Raw genomic sequence first — 11153 nt, 5'->3', positions numbered from 1 at the left:
TGGTTCCAGCCCCAGATCTCACCTCCTCCCACAGCGCCCCCTGTTGTCCTCTCCACACAGAACTCTCTTCTGAGACCCATGATAGCAAACTGCCTACTTGACAGTTCTTGGCATCTCAAAGACCCCTAATCTGAACCTGTCCTTTTTCATGTCTCCACCTAACCCCGTATCTCCCCCTTATTCTTTATTTTAGCTAAAGGCAGTACCATCTATCCTGAGACAGCAAACTTTCTCTAGAGGGCCAGGCGGCACATATTTTAGGCTTTGTGGGCCTTATGCTCTCTGTCATAAGCACTTAGCTCTGCCAGGTAGTGCACAAGCAGCCACGGACGACATGTAGATGACCGGGCATGGCTGTGTTCCAAGAAAACTATATTTACAAACACAGGCAGAGGGATAGGTTTGGTCTGTAAGCTATAGTCGGTTGATCCTGAATCGATTCTGTTAAACAAGCCAGAGATTTGGGAGCCATCCTCGACAATGTCCTCCTCCTCAGCCCCACATCCTGGTGGAATTATGTCCCAAGTCTCTCTGCCGTCTGCCTGCTTCCCTCCAGCTCCATCCCTACCCCATCTCTCAGAAACCACCACTTCTTGCACGAACCTGACTGCCTCGCCTGTCGATGGGCCGCTTGCCTTCATCAACCCATTCTCCACTCAGAAGCCAGAGTCATCTTATTTATTTACTTATTTGTTTGTTTGCTTGTTTATTTATTTGGCGAGGCAAGCCTCGGTTGACCTCACAGATTGCAAGGACCTTGTCAGTTTACAATCCCTGATTTTTTTACTTTATTTTTTTCACCTACACCACCTGGTCTTCCTAGGTGGTCTCCCATCCTAGTACTAACCAGGCCCGACCCTGCTTAGCTTCTGAGGTCAGACAGGATCGGGCTTATTCAGGGTAGCATGGCCGTAGACAGAAGCCAGAGTCATCTTTACAAAACACCTGCTTAGAACAGGTCTGTGGCTTCGCAGTGCTCCACCGCTCTCCTCTGCCACCTTGTCACATGTCTCTCTCACCCTCGTTCTCCAACCTTGGGGCACACGGGCCTCCTTTCAGTTTCTGTGGTTACTTAACCTTCTTTATCGTGTCCCACAGTAAGTCACACATCTCACGTGGAAGCCCACTACCTACAGAGGCCCTTTCCTGGCTGATCCCGTTCCTCTGTTCAATTCCATACCCACTGACATTCGCTTCCGGTTGGGGCCAGTGCCCTCTTACACTCTCTATGGCTCCCTATTGTATCGGAAGCCCCAGCAGTTGGGTTTTCTCTTTTTTTTTGTAGTGCAAGCACCAGGCTTAAGCTTTGATTACTGAGGCATCCCTTTCAAAGAAGGTTATCGTAAATAAACACATTGCCAGCCATGGGACAGATAAAGAGCCAGGTCTCCTCAGCCCATAGACGTTCCTTTGCTTTAGAGATCTTGGTTGATTTCGATAACTGACCATTTGCGCCACTTGTTTTTTATTTTCTTCCTGTGCTTTAAAATTCCCGTCTTATGTTTTATATTCAGCAATAACAACTGAGCCCTTGGAACCTTAGGCCCTCACCTTTGACCCCAATAAAATGGAACCCCAGCCCCATGCACTCTCTCTCTTCCCGCGACCTCACTGTGTGGCCCCAGCTGGGCTGTGTAATTTCCAGGTCCTGTAGGTAATATTTTTTCTTAGTTTTTTTGTTGGTTCTTGTTAAGGGGCTTTTTTTGTTCTTATTAAACCTTCGGGGGCCAGTCCATCCACACATTGGTTATTGATAGGCTGAGACTAGCACACGACATCTCTACATCTCCTTAGAATTTATGACTATTATAATTAAGCTAACATAAAATCTGTTTAACATCTGTCTCCTCAGCTAGAACGTAAGCTTCAAAGGGCAGAGTTGTATTTGTGTGCTTTCCTATGTAGTCAATATCTAAGACAGCATCTCACGGATGTCAGGTACTCTACAACTATTTTTGGAACAATGAGTAAACGATCAGTCTTACGGAATGAAAGCATGGACCAATTTATATGAGCTGAAGCAGAGAGCTCTGGAGTTTGGGGAAGGGTTCTAAAAATGCAAACCTTAATCCAAATGCCTTACCCTGATATCCTTTATGCTTCTAACGATTCAACAATTCATTCCTTTGGGAGAAGGCATGACACCTCCAGGAATCTTCAGCACTTTAAGCTGTTTGGTCACTAGTCCTTAGCAACAGCACGACAGCTGATCAATCCTTAGCAACAGCACGACCCCTGCCCTGTGGCACAGGTCTTAATTCCTACTATGGGCTTAGGGGCTGCAAGGGTCAGTGAGGTTAGCCAGCAAACAGACAGGCCAAGGGCAGCCGTTATGCTCTATCTACCTCCCAGGGTTGTTGAGTAGATGAAATAAGAGAGTTCATGAAAAATGCTCCGACGGGGCCTGTCACACCAGGAGTACTCAAAAAATATTAGATACCATCACAGCAATGATCGCTATTAGCTGGAATTCTCATCAAAAAATACAGCTCTCTTCAGAGGAGATAGAGGGCTCAAAGCAGGCAAGAGGGTTGGCCTTCGGGAGGCTGATGCTGGTCTTTCGAGTGCCCCTGGCTTCACTGTGGCTGGATGGACAAAATCATTTTCAGATCTGTGCCCTTCGTTAGTCATTCGGTGAAAAGTCAGTTGACTTTTTCTAGGGATCATCACTCTCACCTCCTTATTTTCAGAGGCGCAAACTGAAGCCTCAAAGAGATGAATGAATCAGCTCGAGAGGGATTGTTTTGAACTAACTTGCGTCCTTCTAAAATTCATATGCTGAATTCACATGCTAACCCCCAACATGACTGTATTCTGGAGAAAGCGCCTTTCGAGAGGTAATTAAGGTTAAATGAGGTCATATGGGTGGGGCTCTAACATGACTGCTGTTCTCACAAGAGGAAGAGACACCAGGGAGGCACAAGCACAGCAGAAAGGCCATGCGAGGACACAGTGAGAAGGTGGCCATCTGCAAGCCAAGGAGAGGGGCCTCAGGAGAAACCAACCCTGTTGGCACCTAGATCTTGGACTTCCAGCCTCCAGAACTATGAGACAATACATTTTATTGGTTAAGCCACCCAAGTCTGTGGTATTTTGTTCCGCTAGTCCCAGCAAACTGACACAGTGATAAAACTCAAGAGTCTCCATTGTTCTGTCCAGTGCTGCTGCCAGAACCCTTCGGGCCCCCAAGCCAGGCCATGCGGAAGCCCAACCCACTGCTGTGTCGAGAAATGGTGCAGCCAGTGGGGATTTCTTTCACAGGTGACTTTCCTCATTTCCTTCCGGGGGGGATAGCAGCAGCAGATCCAGGTGTAAAACTCTCCCACACCCTCTAGTTGAGAGCAGGGGTCACTTCCTAGAGCCTAGAGAGCCAGTGAAAAGGTGAGCACTGTTTGTGCTGGGAGGGTGGGGCCTCCTCTGGCATCACCTGGCACGTGACCCGGCTTGGCGATTCTCACCATAAAACGGTTCTGGAAAACTTCACTTTCTTTGGCCTAGGTCTTCCATTTGGGTTGAAAACTCTACTCCACCCAGCTCCAATCTGTCTAAAGTGAATGGTGCCACGGCACGCCAGACTCAGTGTGTGTCAGCTTTTATAGCTCTGTTATGGCTGTCTTGGAACACTGCTGAACAACCACAGATGGCCGGCCTTCCGGCAGCTGTGGGGCTGTGGCCCACGCTCCTGCTCACCCACAAGCAAATTCATGGTTCAGTTGAGTGTTATTGGGTTCACATTTTTGGCCCATTGGGCGGTGAGTTGCACGAGAGGTTGTGGTTGACCAGTTCAGTAGTGCCTTTGGCATGCTGGTGCCAAGGTCAAGAATCACTGTCAGAGCGGGAACCTGGCTGGAACCAGCCTGTACCCCAATGTGCCCTCATTTGCTCGTTTTAAAAAATTAAGTATTCAAGAAGCTCCTCCAATGTGCCAGCTGTGTACCAGAAGATGCACAGACCTGACCACATTCACGGCATAGTGAAGAGAGTTAAAGAGGATTTACTGGGCCTTTTAGAAGGACCTCCCAGCAAAGAGGAAGTCAGATTTTTGGCTACCCTTGTGGGCAGGTCACCCAAGCTGGGAGACACACTGTAGGTTTTTCAAGACCCTGATTCAGGGGGGAGGGTGTGTTTCTGGCATAATGCTGTTAAGTTTCCCTTTTCTTCCCCTTATGTTACCAAGATCCAGTCTTCTCTTCCAAAACACTGTCTGTATAGTGCTTACATCTGTATGATTTGCAGATCTGCTGTCGATGTGGCTCCTCTGGGTTCTCATAAAGGGCTCCTGCCAAGGGCGTCACAGATGCTACAGACCTTATGTTCCTTAGAGAAAGGACTGAGTTTCGATCACACCACATGTGCAGTGCCAGTGCAGGATGTGGCACGCAGTGAATGCCCAGCATCTGCCACTGAGGACAGTGGCGCTTATACATCTGTTTTCTCATTTGGCACATTTACAGATGCCAGGTGACAATGTCAGTAATAGTGAAAGTGGCAGAGCTGGAGCCCTTTCTGTGATCATCATCAGAGCACTCCAATACCACCTGCTGGGAGCCTTCAGAGTGAGGTAGGTCACTTGGTCTATACTTTCTGGAGCGTCAATGACCTAAACATCACACGGTACCCGCTGTGCACCGAGTCTCCTCACCTTCTTCTGGAAGCCCATGGCGGGGATATTACATCTCACACCAGCATCTTCCTCATGGTTGCAGCCCTGAGACTCGGCATTGAATTTGCAGTCTATGATGGACTTTTCATTCCCCGTGCACTCAATTTCATTGAGATGGATGGGTCCTATCCCTGGGGGAGAAAAAAAACATGGGCTATGAAAGCTTCCGAAAGAAAGTTTCTAGCTTGGGTGACCTGCCCACAGGGGAAGTCCACAAGCTGACTTCCTCTTCCCTGGGAGGTCTTTCTGAAAGGCCCAGTAAATCTTCTTTAACGCTCTTCGCTACGCCGTGAAATGGCAAGGAAGTCCCAGCTAGTAAGAACACACTTCTCCCATCCTCGAAACTCTCCCAACTGCCTCCCATAATCAGCTCGACGACCCAGCCTCTTCTCCCTGGGGAGAATTCCTTGTCTTGGGATCCACTTCTCCATAAGAGCAAACTAAGTTGTGTGACCTTGGCCAACTCACTCAGCCTCTCTGAATCATGGTTTTCTTACTCAAAGGAGTTGGACTCGAAGACTTCTAGGTTTCCTTCCCAACTTTCGTATTTCGTGCCTTTATGAATCTGAAAGGGGTGGCAATCGCTGTATGGTCAGGGTTCCTGCAGGACACAGATGGCATGCTCAAATTGGATGACTCGAAGAAAGTTAGAAAAAAAGGATTTTTAAAATATAGGTATGAACATAGTGTAGGGAAATCACAAAATCACAAAGGATAGTCCAGTGCAGTGCTCACGGGCTATTACCACTGGGGCACAGATACTAGCCCCCAGCCTACAGGAATGAGGGGAGAATACTAATACCTAACCCAGGAGAGCAAAGAGCTGTGTGGGGAAGCACCTGACAAGAGCTGTTGCCTTTGGTTGAGAGACACAGTAGCCCGCAGGACCCTTGCAGAGAGGAGATACCTGATCTCCCTCCTCTGCCCGCCACCAGCCTCCTGCCAGTGCTCCCTTCTGGCCAACCCAAGTGCGCCTCCCGGGGCACTGGACAGTGTGGGCAGATAGAAGGATCCAGTAAATGACCTATGGTGAGCATGCAGGAAGCTTCTCTTACAGGCACCAAGATAACAGGGGGAGCCTCCCTCCCACTTCCGGGGAGAAAGAATCCCCAGCCTGACCAGCATTCAGGCCAACTCAGCTCATAAAACTACCTCTCCTCAGCCTAGCCCATTGCGATGGATCAGGATCTAGTTCTTTCCAGGGGCTCTGGGCTTCATTGACTCCCGTCTGGTCCCTGCCCTGCCTGTGACTTTCTCCCTCTCCTGATCCTCACCATCCTCCTCTCATTCGGGTCCTGACCCTCATCACTCAAACACTTGCTAAAATCTCCCATCTTTACGATGACCCTCCCCTGACCCCACGCTTCCCTCTGGCCTGTCACTTTCCTCCCCTTCAGGGTGAACCTCTTGGAAGCACCATCTGTTTTGTTCTACTTCCACAGCCAGCAGTAGGACCATCCCGTCTGTTGCTCTGCCAGACCTCCCATCCCAGGAAACAGCCCCTCCATCCACCAGGTTGTTCTCACCAGAGCCCAGAGGTCATCTCTAGTACCACCCACCGCCTCCTCCTTCATCGCCGACAAGCAATCCATCACCACGTTCCATTCATTTCCTCCTAGAGCCTAGAGAGCCAGTTAAAAGGTGAGCACTGTTTGTGCTGGGAGGGTGGGGCCTCCTCTGGCATCACCTGGCACGTGACCCGGCTTGGCGATTCTCACCATAAAACGGTTCTGGAAAACTTCACTTTCTTTGGCCTAGGTCTTCCATTTGGGTTGAAAACTCTACTCCACCCAGCTCCAATCTGTCTAAAGTGAATGGTGCCACGGCACGCCAGACTCAGTGTGCGTCAGCTTTTATAGCTCTGTTATGGCTGTCTTGGAACACTGCTGAACAACCACAGATGGCCGGCCTTCCGGCAGCTGTGGGGCTGTGGCCCACGCTCCTGCTCACCCACAAGCAAATTCATGGTTCAGTTGAGTGTTATTGGGTTCACATTTTTGGCCCATTGGGCGGTGAGTTGCACGAGAGGTTGTGGTTGACCATGCTGGTGCCAAGGTCAAGAATCACTGTCAGAGCGGGAACCTGGCTGGGGAACCAGCCTGTACCCCAATGTGCCCGCATTTGCTCATTTTAAAAATTTAAGTATTCAAGAAGCTCCTCCAATGTGCCAGCTGTGTACCAGAAGATGCACAGACCTGACCACATTCGCGGCATAGTGAAGAGAGTTAAAGAGGATTTACTGGGCCTTTTAGAAGGACCTCCCAGCAAAGAGGAAGTCAGATTGTTGGCTACCCTTGTGGGTAGGTCACCCAAGCTAGGAGACATACTGTAGGTTTTTCAAGACCCTGATTCAGAGGGGAGGGTGTATTTCTGGCATAATGCTGTTAAGTTTCCCTTTTCTTCCCCTCATGTTTCCAGGATCCAGTCTTCTGTTCTAAAACACTGTCTGTATAGTGCTTACATCTGTATGATTTGCAGATCTGCTGTCGATGTGGCTCCTCTGGGTTCTCATAAAGGGCTCCTGCCAAGGGCGTCACAGATGCTACAGACCTTATGTTCCTTAGAGAAAGGACTGAGTTTCGATCACACCACATGTGCAGTGCCAGTGCAGGATGTGGCACGCAGTGAATGCCCAGCATCTGCCACTGAGGACAGTGGCGCTTATACATCTGTTTTCTCATTTGGCACATTTACAGATGCCAGGTGACAATGTCAGTAATAGTGAAAGTGGCAGAGCTGGAGCCCTTTCTGTGATCATCATCAGAGCACTCCAATACCACCTGCTGGGAGCCTTCAGAGTGAGGTAGGTCACTTGGTCTATACTTTCTGGAGCGTCAATGACCTAAACATCACACGGTACCCGCTGTGCACCGAGTCTCCTCACCTTCTTCTGGAAGCCCATGGCGGGGATATTACATCTCACACCAGCATCTTCCTCATGGTTGCAGCCCTGAGACTCGGCATTGAATTTGCAGTCTATGATGGACTTTTCATTCCCCGTGCACTCAATTTCATTGAGATGGATGGGTCCTATCCCTGGGGGAGAAAAAAAACATGGGCTATGAAAGCTTCCGAAAGAAAGTTTCTAGCTTGGGTGACCTGCCCACAGGGGAAGTCCACAAGCTGACTTCCTCTTCCCTGGGAGGTCTTTCTGAAAGGCCCAGTAAATCTTCTTTAACGCTCTTCGCTACGCCGTGAAATGGCAAGGAAGTCCCAGCTAGTAAGAACACACTTCTCCCATCCTCGAAACTCTCCCAACTGCCTCCCATAATCAGCTCGACGACCCAGCCTCTTCTCCCTGGGGAGAATTCCTTGTCTTGGGATCCACTTCTCCATAAGAGCAAACTAAGTTGTGTGACCTTGGCCAACTCACTCAGCCTCTCTGAATCATGGTTTTCTTACTCAAAGGAGTTGGACTCGAAGACTTCTAGGTTTCCTTCCCAACTTTCGTATTTCGTGCCTTTATGAATCTGAAAGGGGTGGCAATCGCTGTATGGTCAGGGTTCCTGCAGGACACAGATGGCATGCTCAAATTGGATGACTCGAAGAAAGTTAGAAAAAAAGGATTTTTAAAATATAGGTATGAACATAGTGTAGGGAAATCACAAAATCACAAAGGATAGTCCAGTGCAGTGCTCACGGGCTATTACCACTGGGGCACAGATACTAGCCCCCAGCCTACAGGAATGAGGGGAGAATACTAATACCTAACCCAGGAGAGCAAAGAGCTGTGTGGGGAAGCACCTGACAAGAGCTGTTGCCTTTGGCTGAGAGACACAGTGGCCCGCAGGACCCTTGCAGAGAGGAGATACCTGATCTCCCTCCTCTGCCCGCCACCAGCCTCCTGCCAGTGCTCCCTTCTGGCCAACCCAAGTGCGCCTCCCGGGGCACTGGACAGTGTGGGCAGATAGAAGGATCCAGTAAATGACCTATGGTGAGCATGCAGGAAGCTTCTCTTACAGGCACCAAGATAACAGGGGGAGCCTCCCTCCCACTTCCGGGGAGAAAGAATCCCCAGCCTGACCAGCATTCAGGCCAACTCAGCTCATAAAACTACCTCTCCTCAGCCTAGCCCATTGCGATGGATCAGGATCTAGTTCTTTCCAGGGGCTCTGGGCTACATTGACTCCCGTCTGGTCCCTGCCCTGCCTGTGACTTTCTCCCTCTCCTGATCCTCACCATCCTCCTCTCATTCGGGTCCTGACCCTCATCACTCAAACACTTGCTAAAATCTCCCATCTTTACGATGACCCTCCCCTGACCCCACGCTTCCCTCTGGCCTGTCACTTTCCTCCCCTTCAGGGTGAACCTCTTGGAAGCACCATCTGTTTTGTTCTACTTCCACAGCCAGCAGTAGGACCATCCCGTCTGTTTCTCTGCCAGACCTCCCATCCCAGGAAACAGCCCCTCCATCCACCAGGTTGTTCTCACCAGAGCCCAGAGGTCATCTCTAGTACCACCCACCGCCTCCTCCTTCATCGCCAGCAAGCAATCCATCACCACGTTCCATTCATTTCCCTAAAGCAAAGTGCTTGTTTTTTCATTCTTGCCATTATGACACTAGTCCAACCCTGTCATCCCCCACTTGAATGAATGTAGTAGTCTTTAGTCTCCCTCCTGCTTGCTTATTCCAAAATATTTTCCACACGGCAGCCCAAGAGATTTTTTTTGTGTGCATATTGAATCGTGTCATTCCCTGTCTTAAATCCCTGCAATGGCTTTTCAGTGCCCTTAAGGATAAAATTCAATCTCCAAAAGGCCTACCAGGCCCCATGGGATACAGCCTCCACTTAGCGTCCAGCGTGGCCTGCTCCTCACCCGCAGTCACGCCGTCTCCTTCAGCGGCTCCACTGAGCCCAGCCGTTCCCTCTGCATGGACCGTCTTCCTCCTGGTCCTCACCAGCTAACCCCTGCTCATCCTTCAGGGCTCGGCCTCGACACCATTTCCTTGGAGAAGCCTTTCTGACCCCATCTAAGCTGGATCCCTTCAGGGAGCCTCCCACGAAGCACTCTGCTTCATGTTCACTCAGGCGGCTCTCTGTTCGATGTTTGTCTGCCTCCCCACTAGGCTGGTGGCCCCACAGGGGCAGGTGTCACGTCTGTGTTCCTTCTGTACACCCAACCAGGGCCCAGCAAATAGGAAGTGCTGCAAATAGCCTCCGAATGAATGTTGTTGACTTCATTGACTGCCTTTTGTGTGTCAGCCTCTGTGCTAGGTGTTAGGGACTCACAGATGAAGAAGGCAGGCACCTGCTGTGAAGAGCTCAGTTAGTTCATAGGGGAGGCAGACACACAAAGACTTGTAATGAAACGTGGTAAAATACGGAGGGGACTATATATGCTTTAAATCCAAAGGAAGGAACCTTGGCCCTGTCAGGGGCATCTGGAGACAGCAGTGTCTAGGCTCCCTGAGGCCAAAAAATAACTTCCGGGAGCAACCCATGTTAGTAGGTTAAGAGCCAAGTTCTATTTCTTTGGAAATTCATAAATGATGAAGCCTCCGATTCCTTGGAGTTTTATAAAACTTATAAAAATACATCAGTGACTTTGGCTGGAAACATCCAAGGACTCAGAGTGAAAAGGCTGTGACGAAATACAGATCCCGAAATACAGGGCTCTTGAAGCAAGCAGGAGCCTATCATGGATTAAGATGGGCAAGGAAATGGGCAGCGACCTTGGACTTAAGCGTCCTGGTAGATGAGGGGCCTGTTTGATGACTGTGAGGATGATGATGTTAATCGTGATGACGGTGATGACGATCATAATGATGATGGTGGTACTGATGGGGATATCTAATATTTATTGAGCACTTATTTGTGCTGGATTCTGTCCTAAACACATTGCTTCTATTAACTCATTTAATCAATCTTCACAAAAACCCAATAAAATGAGGAAACGGGAGACCAAAGATCAAGTAACCAGACCAATGGAAAAACGAGAGTTCAGACTAGGCAGTCTGACTCCAGAGTACATCTTGCTAAGTTTTTGAAGCTCCTCAGGAATGCCAGGAGAGAAAAACCTATGTTGGAAAAGAAGAGGGTTTGCTCTGGAAAAAGCATCATGTCCTCCTGAATCTCGGGCTGCTTCCTCTGCCTCCCGCACCCTGGAATATCCATTTTCGACCTATCTCTGTAGAAGCCTGCCTTCAAGGGATGCCTCAAACCCCTCCTCCTCCATGGCTCAGCTTGAAATGACCTCAGTCTTGTCTAAATGTCTGCAGCATTTACTTTTACACCCCTTGCTCATGAGGCAGTGAGCTGGGCAGTCAGCCTGATATTGGATTCAGCCTGCATCTTCTTGGGAAATGATGAAAACTTTCTGAGCTCTACTTTCTTCATTTGTAAAAGGCAATGATATCTATCTCGTCAGGTTGGGATTATGAGAAATGAACGAGACAAAGTATGTCAAGTTACTAGGGATGCAGAGGGTAGGTATTATTATCAGTATTATATCTTATATATTATCACCTATTTGTTAGTCTAAGTTGATC

At 49.2% G+C, this 11153-nt stretch overlaps 1 protein-coding gene and 1 pseudogene across 1 annotated transcript in view; both read right to left on the bottom strand.

Annotated features, from left to right (window-relative positions):
* Window positions 1-11153, bottom strand: part of LOXL2 (lysyl oxidase like 2) — a 91806-nt gene that overhangs the window by 28872 nt on the left and 51781 nt on the right. The window contains exon 9 of the mRNA XM_023522593.1: window positions 7548-7699. Coding sequence (XP_023378361.1) covers window positions 7548-7699 — 152 coding nt within the window. The remainder of the gene's footprint in view (window positions 1-7547; window positions 7700-11153) is intronic.
* Window positions 799-917, bottom strand: LOC111731143 (annotated as a pseudogene).

The sequence above is a fragment of the Pteropus vampyrus genome, unplaced genomic scaffold, assembly GCF_000151845.1.
Source record: "Pteropus vampyrus isolate Shadow unplaced genomic scaffold, Pvam_2.0 Scaffold350, whole genome shotgun sequence".
Taxonomy (NCBI): domain Eukaryota; kingdom Metazoa; phylum Chordata; class Mammalia; order Chiroptera; family Pteropodidae; genus Pteropus; species Pteropus vampyrus.
This window is presented reverse-complemented; position numbering and strand designations above follow the sequence as displayed.